Source organism: Furipterus horrens, unplaced genomic scaffold (genome assembly GCF_987537825.1).
Source record: "Furipterus horrens unplaced genomic scaffold, mFurHor1.1.pri manual_scaffold_9, whole genome shotgun sequence".
Taxonomy (NCBI): domain Eukaryota; kingdom Metazoa; phylum Chordata; class Mammalia; order Chiroptera; family Furipteridae; genus Furipterus; species Furipterus horrens.
This window is the reverse complement of record NW_028327179.1, coordinates 95,618,104-95,640,026: the sequence shown is the minus strand read 5'-3', so window position 1 is coordinate 95,640,026 and position 21,923 is coordinate 95,618,104. Positions and strand designations below refer to the sequence as shown.

The 21,923-nt window shown below is 39.7% G+C and overlaps 1 protein-coding gene across 1 annotated transcript in view; it reads right to left on the bottom strand.

Moving 5' to 3' along the window:
• LOC150002246 (putative maltase-glucoamylase 2) overlaps positions 1–11,925 on the bottom strand; it is a 69,980-nt gene extending 58,055 nt beyond the window's left edge. The window contains exons 1-3 of the mRNA XM_090286907.1: positions 11,884–11,925; positions 6,219–6,321; positions 2,439–2,518 (exon numbers count right to left, since the gene is read on the bottom strand). Coding sequence (XP_090143033.1) covers positions 2,439–2,518; positions 6,219–6,321 — 183 coding nt within the window. The 5' untranslated portion in view covers positions 11,884–11,925. The remainder of the gene's footprint in view (positions 1–2,438; positions 2,519–6,218; positions 6,322–11,883) is intronic.
• Positions 11,926–21,923: the final 9,998 nt, after the last annotated feature.

The following is a 21,923-nucleotide window of genomic DNA, read 5'->3' as shown; positions in this document are numbered from 1 at the left end:
ACAACTATTTGTATATATATTTGCCAACGAATGTGAAAATGTGATTTGAACCTTTAAAGAGTAAAATATTAAATAAAGAAAATTAGAAGAGAAGAGGTAGAAAACCCTGAATGAACTAGTATCCATGGGAAACTATAAAAAGTCACCAAAGATAGTTTCCTAAAAAAATAATATCTTGCCCAGATAATTTGAGGAATAGAATATTCTCATATTATATATCCATATGTTTTCAGGACATAGGCAAAGGCAGAAACTTTCCTGACTCATTTTATTAAACCAGAATAATTCTAACAACAAACTAGGCAAGAAAAGTCCAAATAAACAATTAAGCAAAAATATATAGTCAGCCAATTTCACTTAAAAACATGGTGTATATGTTTAATTAAATATTAGATTTGAATTCATTAGTGCATTAAAAATCAATGCATAATAGCCAAGTTAGGATTATCAAGAGAAAGCTGGAATGGTTCAAAATTAAGACATCTTTGAATGTAATTGACATTGACAGAAGAAAATCATATGATCATTTAAACAGAAGCAAACTATTTAAAAAATATAACAAGATGGTAAATTTAAATGTCCTAAATTTAAAAAAACAAATTATAAAATATACCTTATGATCAAATCTGTGTAAAAATACATAAATATATGTGCCAAACATATAAATATATGCAAAAGCATAAGAAGACCAAGGGAAGACTACATACCAAGCTACTGACTGACTCTGGGGAGGGCATTTGGACATAGAAAGGAAACTATGAATAGGACATCCTTGTTTTTTCTTTACATAACTATAACAGCTGAATCTTTCTTATTAAAAGAATGTATCCATACAGATTTTGTGATTAAAAAAAGAACACATCACAACACTGCTCACTTGGAAGAGGTATGGTACTGACAAGTATTTTAGACCCTAACATCTGATGTAATTGCTGTGAAAATCCACAGCAGGAATATAACTTATTTCAGTGTTCCATGCCTGTTATAAACAAAGCAATCACATTATAACTATAAAATCTTAAATGCATTCATTTGTTCTCCATATATGCAAATTATATTCAGATAAGAAAAGGCTGAGGGACTCAGTGGAGGAGGAGTTTGGGGGTACTGGGAACCTCTGGAGAACTGATCCTCCTAAGTTGGAGACACACTTGAAGTATTTCTGCTATCTCTGAAACTGAGGTCTGCAGAGTTCAAAAGGTCAGTTTCACTGCCATAAATTGTTCCAAAGTTTATAGACCTCTATAAAAGTCAAGGAGACGAGAGTCCAGTACATTCAAGCAAACCCAGTTATTTTTGCATGCAGCCTTCCCTAACACCCCTCTCAGTTTTAAGCCATCATCACTTTCCCAGAAATCAAACGTCAAACCTGTGGGAGATACACAGGGTGGGGCATAACTAGGTTTACAGTTGTGAGTATGCAAAACATGGTTTATTCTTTGTATTATTATTTATTAATTATTGTATTATTTTCCCTGCAAGCAACTGTGAACCTACTTTTGCCCCACCCCTATGTATTTCCTTATTCTTTTTCCATTTTCAAGGCCATCACAATAACACAGACTAGCACCACTGAGAAAATATGATGGATTGTATTTACAATAGAAACTATGCATATGACATATCTAGGAAAAATCTTCATAATGTGAATGTAATAAAATGCACATTAAGAAAAACATAAAACTCAGTTGAGAAATATATATGTATATGTATATGAGTTAAACTGGAGAAACCTTGTATGTTTTTAAAGTGGGAAGATTCAAACTTGCTGAGATGTCAATATTGCCTAATTTTAACCTGAAATGTAATGCAGTACTTATTTTTATCCCAATAGGTTATTATGGGGTATAGAATATAAAATATGAAACAAAGGAATAAAACCTAAGTGTATACAACCTTTTATTGTAAAGCTCTTGATCAAAACTAGCAGGATTCAAATAGCTGATATTCTTGTAGAAGCTACTCAGGGAGAAAATCTATGTTTTTTTAGCACATGTTCATTGAGCGCTCTTGCCAATAATATGATTTCAGAAGGCTCTTGTTATAACAAGTCACTGAGTTCAACATGTACCTCAATCATCCTTGTGTCCTTGGTGGCCTCTATTCTCAAGGCACACGTGGTCTAGCCCACAAAAACCCTTGGAATTGCACTCATGACACATTTAACCACTCTGGGGACTTCCCTCCACTCTGGACTTCAGACTCAATGGACCAACACTCTTGTTAGTTCCTCCTCCTCTTCCCCTTAGCCCACCCTACTCCCCCATTTCCACAGTGATGTTGTTTCAGTTGTTTAATTCAATAAGGCAAGGAAGAAATAACTCCAAACACATCAGAGGCCTGTAAGCCACTCCACCACCACCCTCCTGCCACTTTACATACTCAGTTCTCATAAATAAAACCCAGCAGGTCAACAGCAAGGAGCCCATTTCTCTGACCTCTGTCACCACCTGACCAGGTGCGCAGTCTATCCTTTCGGATTCGGGAATCGCCGGGCACTGTGGAATGAATGAAGTATCTGTGAAGGAATTAAAGCACAAAGTTAAGCATCTGTAGCATAATCACAGTTCCAGGAAGGGAGCAGGCAGTGACATGACAGGCGTTCGGCAGTTCTCCAGTCGACGGTCACTAGTGGCTGGTACCGACATCTGTGTATGTCCTCTGAGCGTTAAACACATTCTCTTTCCATTCAGCTGGGTTTTATTGAAGTGTAATTCATATATCATGAAACTCACCCTTTAAAGTGTACAATTCAATGGTTTTTTTTTTTTATATTTAAAAAAATTGTGCAACCAATCACTGCTACCCAATTCCAGGCATTTTCACTAACCACCAAAGAAATCACACACCCACTGGTGGTCACACTGTTTCCCTCTTCTCCCAGTCCCTGGTAAATACTAACCTACTTTCTGACTGTATGGATTTCTTATTCTGAACATCTCATATCAATGAAATCATAAAATAAATAGCCTTTAGCATCTCATTTCTTTTTTTGGCCTAATGTTTTCAAAGTTGATCCTTTGTACAGCGTATAACGGTACTTCGTTTCTTTTTATGACCGCATCATATTCCATTGGATGGCTATAAACTTTTTAAATCTATTCATTAGTTGATGCACATTTGGGTTGTTTCCATTTTTGGACTATTATACAGAATTCTTCCATAAACATTCACATACAAGTTTTTGTGTGAACGTAGAACGTATATTTTAAATGATCTTGGTTCTATATCTGGAAGTGGAATTGCTAAGTAATATGGTTGAGTCTACCTTTAACTTTATGAGGAACTGCCCATCTCTTTTCCAGAGTGGCTGCACTGTCTTTGATAACACTTGTTACTGTCTGCATTTTTATAAGGGTATGAAGGGTGTTTCATTTTGACTTGCATTTCCTATAATACCGATGATGCTGAATATCTTTTCATGGCTTATAGGGCATTTGCTGATCGTCTATGAAAAAAAAAATGTCTGTTTAAATTCTTTGCTCATTTTAAAAATTGGGTTATTTTTATTTTTATTTTTGACCTGTAAGGTTTCCTTTATATATTCCAAATACTAGACCACTATCAGCTATGTCATTTGCAAAAATTTCTCTCATTCAGTGGGCTGTCTTTATACTTCCTTGATAGTGTCCTTTGAAGCACAACGTCTTTCAATTTTGAAGTTCAAGTTGCCTCTTTTAGCTTCGGTTGCTCTGTTTGCAGTGGCATATCTAAGAAACTGTTGCCTAACAGGAAGTCACAGATATTTATACCTGTGTTTTATATTTTTGGCTCTTAAGTTTCAACTTTGATCCATTTTGAATTAATTTTCATATATGATAGCAGGTAGGGATCCAACATTATTCGTGTTACCTGTGAACATCAGTTGTTCCACAATTTTTTTGTGTGTTGTTGTTTTTTCCACTCCCTTTCAACAATCTGTGAGATAAACTGGGAAGATGTTATGGTCCCCATTTGAAAATAAGACTCACTGAACATTGGTTATTCTCTTTAGCTTCTCTACCCTCTGTGGAAACCCCTCCCCTTCCCTATAACATCAGAAGTAGGATCGGCTTCCGTGGGCCCCATGAGCATCCAAAACCCAAATTTCATCTGAAGTTTGAGGCCACGGTCACTGTGGGCATAATAGATGCCTTCGAATACCTTTGGCTGTTATTTAGAGAAGGCTTCAAAACACCTCTACTGCCTTTATGGCTCTACACTTGTTTGTATAGATATTTAAATTTTTTAGAAAGCAAAAATTGACCAAGGGGACTACATCAAACTAAAAAGCTTCTGCACACCCAAAACCAACCAACCAACAACCAGCCAACCAACATCGAAAGAACAAAAAGGAGGCCTAAGGAATGGGAGAAAATGTTTGCAAACCATGTATCTGAAAAGGGACAATTTCTAAAATATATAAGGAACTCCTACAAGTCAATATCAGAAATAAAAATAACAAAAATGATTAACCTTATTTAAAAAATGGGTTAAAGACTTGAATTGACATTTCTCTGAAGACATACAAATGGCCTACAGGTACGTGAAAAGATGCTCAATGTCACTAATCATCAGGGACATTTAAAGCAAAGCCATGATGAGACATCAGCTCACCTGTTAGGGTGGCTATTATTAAAAAAAAAACAAAGATAATGGAAATTGGTGAGGGTGTGGAGAAACTGGAACCTGTGTGTACTAACAGAGGGAATGATACAAACTGGGGCAGCAATTACGGAAAACATTATAGAGGTTCCTCAAAAAATTTAAAATAGAACTATAGAAAGTATGATATATAGGTGGAATATTACTACAGGAAATGAAATATTGTCCAGCTTTAAGAAAGAAAAGCATCTGGTCATTTGCAACAGTTTGAACGAAGCTTGAAGATACTATGCTGGGTGAAATAAGCCAGACACAGAGGACAAATGTTATATGATTCCACCTATATAATGTATCAAAAGTAGTCAAAGTCACAGAAGCAAAAAATAGAATGATAGCTGCCAGGGGCTGGGGGAAGGGAGAAATGGGTTCTTGTTAATTAACACATATAAAATTGCAGTTATGCAAAATGAATAAATTCTATAATTGTGCCTATAGGTAACAATGCTGTACTACACACTGAAAAACATTAAGAGGATAAATTCCTTTTAAGTGTTCTTATCATGACAAAAAATTAAATAAAAACTCCTTTACAACCCATAAAAATATATCTTCAAAAAACACATCAGGAGTCTGCTGTGTAAAACAATTAACATTGGAAATATTCTACATGAATTAGAGTGCGGTTTAGAAGGAATGAGATATGAGGATCTAATTTTATGTTAAATGAAAGAAACTACTGATTCATATACACTGGATAGTAATCTCATGGGACTTGCTACTCCCAAAAAAGTTTTATAGGGAAAAAGTAATAATAGGCCGAAAAGAATTTATGTCAATGGATTTCAAATCATCTTTCAAGGTTGTAATGGTCCCTAGAAAGTCTTTAATTTACTGTGGAGAGTGGTGAAGAGATTGAGTAGGTAGTGTTCTGCGATCAGTATAATTTCTTTTTACTACATGCTTAATCTACATTTATACAGTGAGCTGTGTCAAGCAGAAGAAACCTCAAATTCATTTTAATTGAGAATAGGTTTTTGTATTACATACGTTGAGTCTAATGTGGATTACATATTTTTTTCTTATTTAGAGTATGACATGTGTTTGGAGGAGGAGGCATTCTGTTTGATGCTTCTGTGAAAGAGAGAAAAAAAAGTTTCAATGGTATCTCTGAAGAAATCAGCTATTCCAATCAGAATATGGGCTGGAAGCTGATTGTAATTGATGCAGGTAGGCCAAGTGCATCAGCCCTCGACTTCCCTGTAACCTAATTTCCTTTTCCATAAGGTAATGGGCTTGGGCACTGTTACCTCCACGGTCCTTTCTCCTTGAAGGCGCTATTATTTCATGACTCTAGGTTGAAAAACAGGCATTGAATGAGCCTAATTGTGCCTCTTGTTAAATTTGCTTCAGATGGGACCCAGGAGACCCTGCATGTCCCTAGCATTCAAGGTTAAGTTGCAGAAAAAGAGCATATCTTTTAGAGACCGGCTTAAGTTAGTTATGGGTGTGAAGTTTAAGTGATGCGACATGGTGGCATGCCCAAGAGTGAAGGAATCAAAAGGATTTCTTTGGCACCCAGGAGGGACTTCCTGTACCAGTCCCTCCAACCCAGCAGCCACAAGCATCTCCCTTACCTGGAGGTATGCTCAACAACACAACCAGAATGATATCCACAGCAGATACAATGAGGAAGAAGATGATGAGAAGGACTTCCAACACACTGAGATTCCTCGCCATCTAGACGGACACAGATAATAGGGTTAAAGCAGGCCACAGGGCCCCATCACTGGAAAAGGATAGAGAGGCATCATGATTAGAACGGGAACTCCTGCCCTGGCCGAGTGGCTCAGTTGGTTGGAGCATCGTCCTATGCACCAAAAGTTTGCAGTTTCGATTCCCGGTCAGGGCACATACCTAGGTTGTGGGTTCGATCCCTAGTCAGGACACGTACAGGAGGCAACCAATCAATATTTCTCTATCACATCGATTTCTCTCTGTCTCTCTGTCTCTCTCTCTCTCCTTCCTTCTTTCCCTCCCTTCCCCTCTCACTAAAATTAACAAACATATCCTTGGGTGAGGATTTTAAAAAAAGATTGGGCACTCTTTTGCAAGATGGCATGCAACACCTCTAGGGCTCTTGCTTTTTTTGTCTGTAGTGAGATAGAGTATTGTCCAAGGGGAAAAAAATATTTATCCAACATGAGGAATTGGAGGGAGAGAAGGAGAAGAGGAATGGAGCCCAAGAGAAAGAGAGATGAGAGGCTGAGAGGGCTCAGGAAGCCCTTTCAGGCGCCACTTTGACCTTCACATCCATCCTGGAAGCACAGAGCAGGACGCAGTCAGGGAGGGGGAAAGTAGCAAAACCCGAATCCAAGTCTTCTTTTCCCGGTTCTCGTGCCATGATGCTGAGGCGTGGAACTGTCTAGAGACCACTAATCCTTTTTAAAGTCTGGTAACAAAAATGAACCTAATCCCGATCTCCAGCGTAAGGCTTGCTTGAATGACCACAGCATATAAACCTGTAGAAATCTGGTGGTTCCCAGGAGCCTGAAGAGCAGGCACAGATCTGAGTTTTTAAATAGTTGGCGTGCTAGAGGAAAATCAAAGGACTTGATTCTTGTCCTGGTTTTCCCACTCACGGATGGATATTTTAGCGATTTGGTTGTGTGTTTCTTCATCTGCCAAAGGTGGTCAGATTCAGGAGGTGTTCTCAGTTTTATTTACTAATTGTAGAAAATGTAGCCTCGCAGATAGAGCTCACAATTCCATGCCTCCTTTAACTTGGGTGACTCACATCGCCACTCCGTTCTCGTCAGCCTATGCGTAGGCAACAGCCAGGGATTTATCGCCCTCCAGTTTCACGCCGGACTCTTCGCCTCTGCTTCCTATTTACTGGTCAGAAGCTCCTGTCCTTTTACTCTCCCTGCATCGTTACCTTATCATCCAATCATTTTGAGCCTTCTGTTTTCTCATTTTATTTTCATCTTTTAGCCTTTCCTGGCTTTTTCCCTAGGACATAGGCTTCACTACCTGTTGTTGCTCTAATCTTCCTTGCTACCTTGTCTGCCGCCTGAACTTATCCAGTGAACATCCAATCACCTGCCTTCGGGGTTCATCCACTTGGCTGGTGTAGACGCATTGGGTTCCTAGCCTCTCGGACACCCCAGGCCTGGCCGGCAGGTAGACTGACCACCTCGCCAGTGCCTCCCACGGGGCACAGCAGAAATTCCAAACACGATCTTTCTTTTCAAGCCCCACCCCCTTACTCCCCAGCATCGTAAACAAAAGAACCGTCTTGCAGGGATGATTTCATCTCCTTGCTTCTCAACCGGGGCTACTCTATGAAAATTTCCCATTTCCAGGTACACTTACGTTTCCCCCCTTTTCTCTGTGGAGGGGTTTCTCTCCTCTTGCCTTTGAATTTCTCAAAAATCTTGTTCAATAATATCGTATTAAGTTGACACGGTGACAGATGATTGCTAGAGTTAGTGGGACAATCACATTGTAAGATATCAAAATGTTGACTCAGTATATGGTACAGCTGAAACTAATATAGCCAATATGAGAGTGTATGGCTATACTTAAATAAAAACTAAAATTTAAAACATAAAATAAATGATTAGTATTCAAAAAGAAACAAACAAACCTTGTTGCGCCAATGACGCTTCCTCTTCCTTGCGTTACCAAACTCTCTCTCTGACTCACTCTTTTCCCTCATAAATATATCCCAGGTCACCCTACAGTCTCTTGCTGACTCTGCGTTCTTCTTTTCTAGGTACCATAGCTTCCTTTCTCCTTTCACGGCAAACTTTCCAAAGAGACAATTCCACACAGGCAGCGCCAGCGTCCTCCTAGGTTACTGGGGTGGCTTCTGCTGCTTGCATTCCACAGAAATTGCTGGAGCATGCCCTCCTGTTCCAAATTCTCTACAGTAGGATTCCTGGGTATCATTCCGCCTCAGGGCTATCACCTCCTTTTCCCGTTCCCCTCCAGTTCCCTTCGCAGTCCCTATTTTACTGCACGTTGCTGCCCCTGTGTTATTCTCCCAGGTCCCTTCCCCACTCTTCTTGAGCAATTTTCACCACTCATCCGACTTCATATAACAACCGAGGGCAACCCGACCTGGATTTCCAGCTCAGAGATTTAGATCCACGTATTCAATTGCTCATGGGATGCCTCCCTTGGGTGTCCCACAGACTTACCCAAGTTTGACATGTTTAAACGTGAATGCATTTCTCCCAACATCCCAGTTTCCCCTTCTGCCAGTTCTGCCAAACTGGCTGCTCCCCAAATAATTCATGCTGTGAGGAAAAGAATCACGGTTTCTTTAAAATCCTGGGTAATGTTTTTTTGACACCACTCTTTTCTGTGAGTTCTCACAGCCAGTTCCCAGATCAGGCAGACGAGGGGAGCGATACCTGTCCCTTCTGCTCCTTCCCCTGCCTTTGTCCTGGAACTGCTCTGCTCAGACCATCATTTCCAGCCTGAACTGTGAGCACAGCTTCCCCTCCTGCCCCCCCATTTCCACCCTTTCTGCCCCCGGTATCCACTCAACACACTGCAGCTGAAGGGACCTTCCCACACACAGGGTCATTAGGTTTGCCCATATTCAAATCTTCAGTGGGTCTCCAGATAAAATAGGAACTCTTTAGCTTTATCATCAAAGGTCACTGTGACACCTCCCACACCCAGCTGTCCAGCCTCTTTCTTTCTGGCCACACCAAACTGACATTTGTGTAGAGATAACCTATAAATCCTGTGGACAAAAAAGTCTCTCTCTCTCTCTCTCCTCTCTCTCTCTCTCTCTCTCTCTCTCTCTCTCTCTCTCTCTCTCTCCTTTTTCAACCTCCCTTCTCCTTTACATTTTCATTTCCATGTATCCCTGCTCACCTCAAACCCAGCCCAATGCCATGAACATTTCTAAAAGTACTTTCATATACATACAGCTTCATTTTTTAATTAAGGCAACCTTTAGGTTAATGTGTAACGAGCCGAGAAAAGAAGTACCTTTAATTGCAAAATGGGACAAGAAGCAAGAATCTACAAATAATTTTCCAAGGGGGGTGGGGTTGGGTTTGGGGTTTGGGATTGAAGTTGGAGTGCGTTGGCTAGTCCTTCCTATTAGCCTAAATCTACCTAGTAAGGGTCTCTCCTCTTGTCTCAATAATTCTGAGGTTTACTTGCATCCCCGTAAGATCGATATCATGTCGCTATAATCCCATAGAACCCCTACATCAAAGTTGATGACGCGTGTGTGAAAGGTGACGTAAGTTCAGCAATTTGAAAATGGAGTCAGAGAAGTTATCCCAGAGACATCACCTAGCATGTCTTGCCCTTGAACCTTTGAAATGTTGGAACTGGGCAAAATAACCTTTGGGCTGGGTCATAGCAACACAGTTTTACAAACAACTGATTGTAAATTTATAGGAAAGCAGGTATCCTGACCACAGTACTAATTATTATAGACATTCTTTAGAATTCGTAACCAGCCATGTCTGTTAAGAAGTAACTCAGTTGTTAACAACAACAGAAAGTCCTTTCCTCTATTCATGTAACAATCTCCCCTCCTGTTCCCATAAACCCGCCTCGTCTTCACCCTGAAATTGGGACACACCTTGGGCTTCTGCCCGAATCTGTGTGCCCAAGTTGCAATTCTGTGATCTCAAATAAACGCTCGTTGCTTCTCACTTTGCTTTTTTTTATTTTCAGGGTAACACAGGCATCAAGATTCCCATTTTATAAATTGATGCTAAGGAATTCTGTCTAACCACAATTAGCAGAACTGAGGCGAAAAACAAGGAGTGGTCCTGCTTCTCAAATTAGTCCTTGAATACTCTCTCCACAAGGTCACGGAGCCTGCAGAGCTTCAAGATCTAGAGGTGGAATACCAGAAAGTGAAGGCACCCACCCCCATATGCTCACGATACCTAATATAGTTTCTTAAACCTATAGTCCATGACTCAATAACCCAGCAAACTCACTATGCATCGGTTAGACTCCTTTGCTCCTCTCCATGGGGGGCCCTTCCTTTCTAGCCTCTACGAACCAGAAGCAGGCACTTCTTCCTCAGCTCCTTAGTCCTCCCAAGGCAGGTTCAGCCCCTGAGGCTCAGAACACTCTGGGGACAGTCCCTGGTACTTTCCTGCCAGGACAACTGTTGCCCTCCAGGAAGCAGGTAGGAGTGGAGAATCCTCGAGGTAGAAGAAATTCTTCCCTACTTAGAAATCCCCCCCTGCTCAAAGCCACTTTTCTGTATCAAACTGTAGGGGCACCAAATATTCCCTGTAAAAAGTTTCAATATGTAAGTATGTAAGGGCTTTAAATGTTCTTTGTAAGAAGTAGCAAGGACTTGCTAAAAGGCCTTGGAAAAAGGAATGTAAGAAGGAGTGTTATAGCAATTAGTGATTTACAAGCTAAAAGGACTTCAGCCTCTATCACCTCCCATTTGCTTGCTTGTGTCTGGTTTATAACATTTGTGAAGGTTGTGCTTTGCAGAATGTCTAGCCCTTTGAAAATAAATTGCCTCACAGGGAGTTTGTCCCTGGCTGAAGAGCTATGCTGCCGTCGAAGATAACCTTTAGCCTTGCGAATTTCTGTTCCTGTTACTGCCAAGACATTCCTGCAGTCCTGCCCAGCCCCCTCTTCCTAAGGCCGTTTCCCACCAAAGAAGAAACAAAGAGACTGCACCAGTATAAAAGCCCAGCGTTTAGACTCCATTGTAGGTTGGAGCATGTTAGAGACCCGCTCAGGGTCTGCCCAACTCCTGGCCAATATTAAAAATCCTTTGCTTAACTTTATACACCGCTTCAGAGTGTTCAATCTCGCCTATGTAGCCGTAACAAAACAAAATTTTAGAATAATTAAAATGCAGGTGGTTATTGAAACCCTTAATGATTGTATAGCCCTACCCCTCTCTGCCTGGAACCATGCATTCATCCCACACTCAGCCCATGCCACTTTCGGCTAGCTGCCAGAAGGAATTCCTCCGATTATTCCTTCTTTGGTTTCTCCCAGTGAGGGAGGAACCTCACACTTTAGACCTTCCCCATCTGTCCCCCAAACACACACACACACACACACACACACACACACACACCCCTAGTCTCCAGGCAGCCCATGACTCCACGTACTAGCTCTTCCCCTCTCCTCCTAGTCTAGGTAGAGGGAAGAAAATATCAGGCCCAGAAGAAAAGTATGCGTGGTCCCAATCTCTTAGCAGAGAAGGAGACAGGGACATTTCACAAGAAAACAGGCACACAGCTTCTTCAAAGCACCACCTGCGTGGGGAAAAGAACTCACCTCATAGCCGTATCTTCTTAATTGCTGTGCCTGCCCCTCAGGGGTTCTTGAGGATCACTGAGCAAAGGTGGCTGGGCTGCCATAGCCAGCTTCTGCCGGGATTGATTTATTGCCCTGTAAAGCCCGCGGCAATTGGAGGAGAAAAACGCTTTTTCCTACAGACCATAAAAGGCCCTTGCTCTAGAGGAAGCTTCATTTGTTAACAAAAGGGGAAGGTGGAGTTTTCATCTCTGCCTCTTCTGGCTTTCTGTTTGTATCCAATTTCTTTGCATGCCACACAATATTATTGTTGCTTGCCTGACCACATCGCCTCGAGAGCTCAAGAGCGGTCTTACACAGCTCCTTCACTGCTGTAGCTCCTCTGGCTGGCACTTTGCCCAACATCCATAGCTATTTAACAACATATAGCAATTTGTTGAATAAGGAAGTGAAAGAATATGTGGCTCTTGGTTCAACACACTGTTCCTGTCTGCATGCTTGTCTCCCAAAGTTATCTTGGTATAACTCAGCACTTCATCAATTTAAATAAGCCTCCTCACCAATTATTCTAAAAAGGTGAAGCATCATTAAAATAGAAACTATATAACCTTAAAACAGAAGACACTTCTACTGGAAAATTCTCATGCTCTTTGACCGATCGGCACCTTTAAAAAAAGCCTTCCAATACTTGAGGAACTTCCCAGCTGGAGAATTCTACCTCCCCAGGGGAGAGGCTGGAAATTCTCTTTCATGGGCTCCCTCTCAGCCAAGGTCAAGGCCAGTGGACTGCACTCAGCTGATGAGATATGCCTGTGACCCAGAGGACAGTGGAGAAGTGAAGGAGGTGCCATGTGGTATTCACGATGGTAAAGAGATATCGTTTCAGAAACAGTAGGGACAGGGGACCCATTGGCACCCTACACTCAGTATTGTGGTGGGGGAGCACAAGCTGCCAGATATGTGCTAAGGGTGGTGGCAGGGGAACCCTCTGCTCGGTAATTGGGCTGTTGTCCCCGGCCACCTAGCCTACAAACCTGATACTCTCACACTCCTGGTTTCAATGAGTCACCAACATCTTCTACATTTTTCTTTTCTCCTTGAGCTAGCTAAACAAAGAGTGGTTCTTTAAAAATTGAAATATAATTTACATTCCATGACATTCAACTCAACCTTTTAAAGTGTACGGTTCCGTGGCTTTTAGTGTATTCACAGAGTTGCGCAGCCTCCACCGCTATCAGCCTCCACAACATTTTTATCATCTCCAAAAGAAGACACATATCCGGTAGTGGTCCCTTCCCGTGCTCCTCTCCCCCATCCCTGCAACCCCTCATCTATTTCTTTCTATCAATTTGCCTATTCTGAACATTTCATAGAAAGGAAATCCTATGTGGCCACTTGTGCCTGCCTTCTTTCACTTGGCATTATATTTTCAAATTTCACCCACGTAGTTGCAGGTCTCAGGCATCTGCAGGGATCAGTGCTTTACTCCTTCTTATAGCTGGATGATATTCATTAAATATAGCACATTATGTTTGTGCACTCATTAGCCGATGTACATTTGGGGAGTTTCTACCTTTTGGCTATTGTGAGCAATGCTGCTATGAACATGAATGGACCAGTTTTTTTGTGTGTGCAAAACATGTATTTTCAGTTCTCTCAGGGACACACACACACAAACTTGGTTTCTACCCTTTTGAACTTCCCACCTTATCTTCCTGCCAGTACAAAAGAGCGGTTCTCAGAGGGAAAATGCCCTTGGCCAAAGATCAAGAAAGGAGATTTATTATTACCCGAGATTTTTCTATTCTTTGGGTTATGCTTCCTCTTAACTCCCCACATCCCATGCTCATTTGTGATATAGTTCACATTACAATGCTAACTGGCAAGCCCACCTATAACCTGTTAAAGTGCAGAAGATAACTCAGTTGGCCACGCCTTCTTGCTAATTGGCAACAGGAAGATATTGGGTCACCTGCTTGTGCTGACCAAGGAAAAGGTAAGAGATATTTCCGAGGTAAGAGATAAGCATGGGGGCCAATATCTTCCCGCTGTTTATTTGTCAGGAAGGGGTGGTGATGTAAGTTTGACCCTTAACTCTCAGAGCCCCAACCTCCAAGGCCAGAGGCCAAACTCTCAATGACGTTGCAATGGCAAGAAGAGAATGTTGGTGACACTTGAACCATATCTGCCAAGGCCAACACAATCTTGTTTTTGGAGGCACCTATGATAATTAATGTTACAATGATGCTTTTAATGAGAAAAGGGATAAAAACTCCCTACTTAAGTGAAAGGGTTTAGTTGTTTTTTTATTTTTATTATTATTATTTTTGGCATGCCTATAAAGAGATAAAATGAAATTACAGGATCTGGAGAAGAGAAAATACGTCAAAAAGACCCCAACCTGCCCCCTAAGAGCTGACCAGGAGGTGTCAGTGCAGGTCCCCGTGGCAGGGGCTGCTCTGGGGTGACCACGGATGGCTAGGGCTCCCTGCATAGTGGTTCTCCAAGTGTACTCAGGGAGGTCCCTGAGACCTTTCCAGGGGGGTTGTGAAGTAAAACTTTTTACCAAAACAGCAAGAAGATATTCGCCTTTCTTACTCTCTTTCTCTCATGAGCGTACAGTGGAGTTTTCTAGAGGCTACGTAACATGCACAAAAGACTGAGTGTGGAAACAGATAACGAGAATTCAGCTTTTCTATGAAGCCCGATTGCAAAGAGATTTACACAAATGTAAATACAACGACGCTAATTATTGTGGTTTTGGAAAACATAGATATTCTATTTTTTTAAATGTTTTTAACTTTATTTTTATCATGGGCACTATTACAGATGTCCCCATTTTCTCTCCCTTTGCCCCTACCCCCCCTTCCCTCTGGCCATTCCCACACTATTGTCTGTGTCTATGGGTTATGCATGTATGTCCTTTGGCCGATCCTTTCATCATATTTTAATTTCTAATAAGATACATAACAACTTATGTAACACCCAGAACAAAAGCTCTTGGAGTCCTCAATAATTTTTTAGCATAAAATGGTCCCAGGACCAAAATGTTTGAGGACTGCTGATGCGATGTATTAGTCCTCAAACTTTTTACGTATGTATTATATACATAAAGTATGTGGGAATGTGTGTGGGTAGATATATAATTCTTTATTCAAACATCATTCCGATATATAAACAAGTGAATGACTGAAGCCGGCGTGGGGTGCTCCGAACCCTGCGATTGCCTTCACCCCACTCCCAGGAGCAATGAAATGCCTTGAGGCTCCGCCCAGCACCACAGTTTGGAAATCACAGCTTTAGTCAAACACCAGCATTTGGCAGATGAAGAAACCTAATCCCAGGGAGACAAAGGGACTTAACCAAATACCCTAATTCTACAGATTGCTTCTGAGTTTTTCTCACTCGGATGAAAGCAGCATGAAATGCCCCAGCCAGCGGACCTAACCCAGGAGGAGACAGGATGCACGCTTATCTTTAGAGATGGACAGTTCTGCCCCAGAGACAGAAACTAAGGGAACCATGAACTCCATTGTTCCCCTGATCATCTTTCCCAGAACTGCTGAGAAGAAATCTTCCTAATTCTAGACTAAAGATCATCATATCCACAAGGTACTGGCTGCTTATGACCCTGGCTGGTTTGGCTCAGTGGATTGAGCGTCGGCCTGCGAGCTAAGTGTCGCTGGTTCGATCTTCCAGTCAGGGCACATCAGAGAAGGAAAACTCTGACTCCAAAAAACCTCCGCTGCCTTGCGGCATACCTCTTCAGGGGAAAGGCTAAGGGAGTAAACCCCGACAGAAAATCCGGAGCCGGAGTCCCTAAGGCGGTTTGACGTTGTAGTCAACACCGGCAACTCCTGCGGCGCACCTGAAGCCAAGCTGTATTGACTCCGTCTTTCCCTTGGACCCTTCAGCTGCGATGAGAGGGGGGGTCTGCTGCATGGGCAACAGCAGACCCTCCATATCACCCTGCCCAGGCTCTGTAGCTTCAGCTTCACTGGAGAGGACACTCCAGCGTCATCGCAAGATGTCGATTCAACACGGGAGGAGACAGATACTGTGTCACTCCCGAGTCAGACTGCACAGCCATTCTCAGCGGTGCAGATAGACTCTTAAGAAGCTACACCATCGTCTCTCGAGACGGATGGCTGCCGACGACGACGACTGGCTGCTTAAAAGCCAAGAACATGGAAGAATTAAAGAGACAGATGGCTATATAGGGACTGAGCTGTTAAATTGAAGTCTGAGACACTGACATGCCTTAATCCAGGGGTCCTCAGACTAGGGTCCCCAGACCTCCAATGATTACAACTTAGAAAACAACCTAGATGGGAAAAATACCTCTTTTTTCATGAATTTCTAACTGAAACCTACTTAGATTATGAATGAAGGCAACAGAGCATTGTACTTTTGGTACACATGAGTTTTAGGAAAATAGCATCACAGATATTTCCACATAACATAATGAAATTTTGGTAGATATCTCAAAATACTTTTTATACTGATGATCACATTGACATTATTATCTCCACTGCTAGATATTATTATTTAATGTGATACTTAGAAAAACAACTGAAAAACATACTTCAAATGTAAATGGACTAAATTCTCCACTCAAAAGACACGAAGTAGCTGAATGGATAAAAACAAGACCCATCTAAATACTGCCTTAGACAGTCATTGTAGACTTAAGGACACACACAGAATCAAAGTGAAAGGATGGAAAAGATATTCCATGCAAATGGAAACCCAAATAAAACTGGAATAGCTGTTCTTCTATTAGACAAAATAGACTCTTAAAAAACTATAGTAAAAGACAAAGAAGGATGTTAATGATAAAGAGGTCAATCCAACTAGAAGGTATTTAGGCACCGAGTATAGGAGCACCTAAATATATAAAGCAAATATTAACAGACCTAAAGGAAGAAATAGAAATACAATAATCATAGGGGACGTTAATACCCCATTTACATGAACAGATCACCCAGACAGAAAATCAATAAGGAAACATTGGCCTTAAATAACACATTAAACCAGATGAACTTAATAGATATTCACAGAACATCCCACCCAAAAGCAAAGAAATATACATTTTTCTGAAGTACATATGGAATATTTTTCATGATAGAGCATACATGCTGAAAACAAGTCTTAATAAATCAAAGAGGACTAATATTATATTAAGCATATTTTCCAGCCACAATGGTATGAAACTAGAAATTAATTACATGAAGAAAACTAAAAGATTCACAAACATGTGAAAGTTAAACACCATGCTACTGCACAATCAATAGGTCAAAGAAAAAAATCAAAAGAGAAATAAAAAATTGAAAATGGAAACGTAATGTATCAAATTTATGGTATGCAGCAAAAGCAGTTCCAAAAGAAAAGTTTAAGCAATAAATGCCTACCTCAAGAAACAATAAAAGTCTCAAGTAAACAGCCAAAATTTACACCTCAAGAGACTAGGAAAAAATAACAAAAACCAAAGTTAGGAGAAGAAAGAAAATAAACATTTGAGCAGAACTAAATAAAATAGAGACAAAAAAAAAATAGGAAAGATGAATGAAATTAAGATCTGCCTTTCTGAAAAGATAAACAAAACTGACAAATCTTTAGTTAGACTCACTAAAGAAAAATGAGGGATAGCTCAAATAAAATCATAAATGAAATAGGAGATTTTACAACTAATATCACAAAAATACAGAGGATTATAAGAGACTGCTATGAACAATTATACACTAACAAATTGGACTACTTAAAAAAAATAGAAAAATTCCTAAAAACACATAACCAAACAAGACTGCATCAAAATGGAATTAAAAGTCTGAACAGACTTATTACTAGTAAGGAGATTGAATCAGTAATGAAACACCTCCCAAGAAACAAATGTACAGGACCAGATGGCTTCAATGGTGATGTTTATCAAACATTCAAAGAAGAAGAATTAATACTAATGCTTCTCAAAGTCTTTCAAACATTAAAAGAGAATGCAATACTTTCAAACTCATTTTACAAGGCGAGCATTATCCTGATACCGAGAACCAGTCAAAAATGCCACAAGAAAAGAAAATTACAGACCAGTATTCCTGATGAACATAGATGCAAAAATCCTCAAACACTATGAGCAGACTGAATTCAACAATACATTAAAAGGACTCTATACCATTATCAATTTGGATTTATTCCAAGCATGCAAGGATGGTTCAATATTTGCAAATCAATCAATATATAGGACAAAACAAAATGAAGGAAAGAATCATATGATTATATTAATAGATGCAGAAAATTCAGCATCCATTTATGATAAAAACTTTAAATAAATAGTATAGCAGGAATGAGTATCTCAACAGATATGACAATATATAAAGGCCATATATGACAAGCCCACATCTAACATAATACTCAATGGTAAAAAGCTGAACGCTTTTCCTCTAAGATCAGGAACAAGACAGGGATGCCTACTCTCATCACATTTACTGAAACTACTACTGGAAGTCCTAGCCAGAGTAATTGGTTAAGAAAATAAATAAAAGGCAATTAAACTAGAAAGGAAAAAGTTAAACTGTCACTATTTGCAGATTACATGATTATATACAAGGACTGTCCAGAAAAAGCCCAGCCATTGTTAGTATAATGAGAATAGTTTGCACAACATTGATGTAATCTGGCAGCCAAAAAGTGTGGACTGGAATGCACATGCATGAACAATGATGACTTCACTGTACTAGTCAGTGGGGGCAGTAGACGCCATTGAGTGAGCATGTGTACTCTCTGGCCATCACATTCAAAATGATTGAGCAAGTAGAGCAACAAATATGCATCAAATTTTGTGTTAAGCTTGAACACTCCTCCACAGAAACTTCAGATGCTTCAGAAGGCCACAGCTATGGGCAACTGGTGATTGGCAGCTTCATCATAACAACATGCCCACTCACGCATCACGCCTCCTGCAGAGTTTTTGACAAAACATCAAATCACCCACGTGACTCAGCACCCCTACAGCCCAGATTTGGTGCCTTGCGATTTCTGACTTTTCCCAAAACTGAAATCACCTTCGAAAGGGAATAGATTTCAGGCCCTTGAAGAGATTCAGGAAAATACAATGGGGTAGCTGATGGTGACTGGGAGAGATGTGTGAGGTCCCAAGGTGCCTGCTTTGAATGGAACTGAGTTGTCATTATCCTACGTACATATTTTATCTTGTATCTTCTTCAGTAAATGTCTATATTTTCCATATTACAAAGGCAGTATACCTTCTGGACAGATTTATATATATCCCTAAAGACTCCATCAAAAACTGTTAGAACTAATAAATGAAAGTCTGTTGCATTTCTATACACTAATAATAAATTCTCAGAAAGACAGATTAAGAAAACAATCTCATTTACAATTACATTAAAAAAATACTTAGCAATAAATTTAACCAAGGAGGCAAAAAAACTGTATATTGAAAACTACAAAACATTAATGCCAAAAATTGAAGAAGACACAAATAAATGGAAACATATGCCATACTCATGGATTGGAAAAATTAATATTATCAAAATGTCCATATAACCCAAAATACCAATGACATTTAAAAAAAAATCCTAAAATTTACATGAAACCATAAAAGATACTAAATAGCAAAAGCAATCTTGAGAAAGAAAAACAAAGGTAGAGGCATCACACCTCTTAATTCCAAACTATATTACAAAGTTATAATTATTAAAAACAGTCTGGTAGTGGCATAAAAGCAGATACATAGGTCAATGGAACAAAACAGAGAGCTCATAATTAAACCCACACATATGTGACCAATTAATTTATGATGAAGGAGCCAAGAATAAAGAGAAAGAACAGTCTCTTCAATAAATATTGTTAGGAAAATTGAACAGCCACATGTAAAAGAATAAAACAGGACGACTGCTTTATACCACAGGCAAACGTTAACTCAAAATGGACTAAAGACTTGAAAGTAAGAACTGAAACCATCAAACTCCTAGAAGAAAGCAAAGATGGTAAATTCCTTGACAAAGATCTTGGCAATAATTTTTTAAATCTGACACCAAAAACAAAAATAAATAAGTGGGACAACATCAAACTAAAAAGCTTCTGCATAGCAAAGGAAACCATCAATAAAATGAAAAGGCAACCTACTAAATGAGAGAAAATATTTGCACATTGTGTATCTGATAAAGAGCTTATATCCAAAATATACAACTCAATAGCAAAAAACAAATTCAATTAAAAAATGAAACAAAGATATGATTATACATCTTTCTAGAGAAGACACACAGATGAGCAATAGGTGCATAAAACAATGTTCTACACCATTAAGTATCAGGAAAAGGCAAATCAAAACAATAATGAGATATCACCTCACACCTGGTAGAACGACTATTGTCAAAAAGACTAGAGGACAACTCTAATAGCATAATCAGTAAAATATAATTTTTAAAAAAGCTAGAAATAACAAGCGTTGGTTAGTGTGTAGAGAAAAGTAAACACTTGTGCACTGTTGGTAGGAATATAAATTAGTGCAGCCACTATGGAAAATAGTATGTAAGTTCCTCAAGAAGTTAAAAATAGATCTACCATATGATCAAGCAATTCCACTTCTGGGTATTTATCTGAAGGAAAAAAAACAGTAATGACAAAGACACATGCATCCCCATGTTCATTACAGCATTATTTTCAATAACATATATACATGTTAGTGTGTGTGTGTGTGTGTGTGTGTGTGCATGCGTGTGTGTGTATAGTTGGTGCAAAAACAAAGTCCGATTTCAAGGTCTATTTTAAAAATGAAAAAGCCCATGAATATGAAAAATTTATTCGTTAACATAACCTCCTTCGCTTTCTAGAACCTCATTCCATGTGTTGGCTAGCTTATAAATGCCACGCTTGTAAAATTCTTTAGGTTTTGAAGCAAAATATGAATCCAACTCATTTTCAACTTCTTCTCTTGATGTCAACCTAAGACCATCAAAATGGTCCTGTAGTCCCTGAAACAAGTGATAATCGGAAGGAGCAAGGTCAGGAGAATGGAGGATGAAGCAATATTTCCCAACCAAGCTCTTTCAAGAATTTTTTGGTGAGTCGAGATGTGGAGGACAAGCATTATCGTGATGGAAGATGACACCCTTTCTGTTGACTGAGGAGGGTCACTTTTGGTTCAAAGCTGCTTTCAAACAACAAAGTTGTTCACAGTAAAGATTAGCAGTAATTGTTGGATTATTGTCTAACAGTTCGTAATGGACAATTCCTTCCATATCCCACCATACACTCAACATGATCTTTGGGTGAAGTCCTCCTCTTGGTTGTTGAACTCTTCTTTCTCCTTGACTGATCCACGATCGGTGGCGTTAATGTTATGGTAAAGGATTCACTTCTCAGCACCTGTAACAAGCCGACCTAAAAATGGTGCCTGAAGGTGTCACGATAGCAATGATTCACAACAAGCAACACGCTGTTGCAGATTCTCTGGACACAGTTCATGTGGGACCCGTTTTCCAACTACTGAAACCTTTCGGATCCTTTTTAGTTGGCGTAGCTCGGTCGTGTGGGCTATGTTACATTGTTCTGCAGGTTCCCTGGAGGTAATGGTGGGGTTTTCTGTGACAGCAGCTTCCAACACTTCGGAATCAACTGTTTTTGGACGACCCTCTTTTGGCTTATTTGTCAAACTGAAATCCCCACTTTGGAAATGGGAAAACCACCTCCTGCAACTTCTTCCAGTCACTGCATCGTCCCCATAAGCTCTTTGAGTAGACTTTGCTGCTGTACCTGCATTGGCACCTTTATGCAACTCATAGAGTAAAACATTTCTAATGTGGTCTGTAGATGAGACGAACATGGGTAAAAATATTGCAGATGATTATGAACAATACTTTGATAATCTGAAAAAATAAGGTATAAATTACTGCGAAATCAAAAAATTATAAGAAAAGGCACAAATTTAATAAATACTATCTAAAACTTTCTTTAAAAAAATCAGACATTACTTTTGCACCAACCTGAGATATATTATATATATATATATATATATATATATATATATATATATATATATGCTA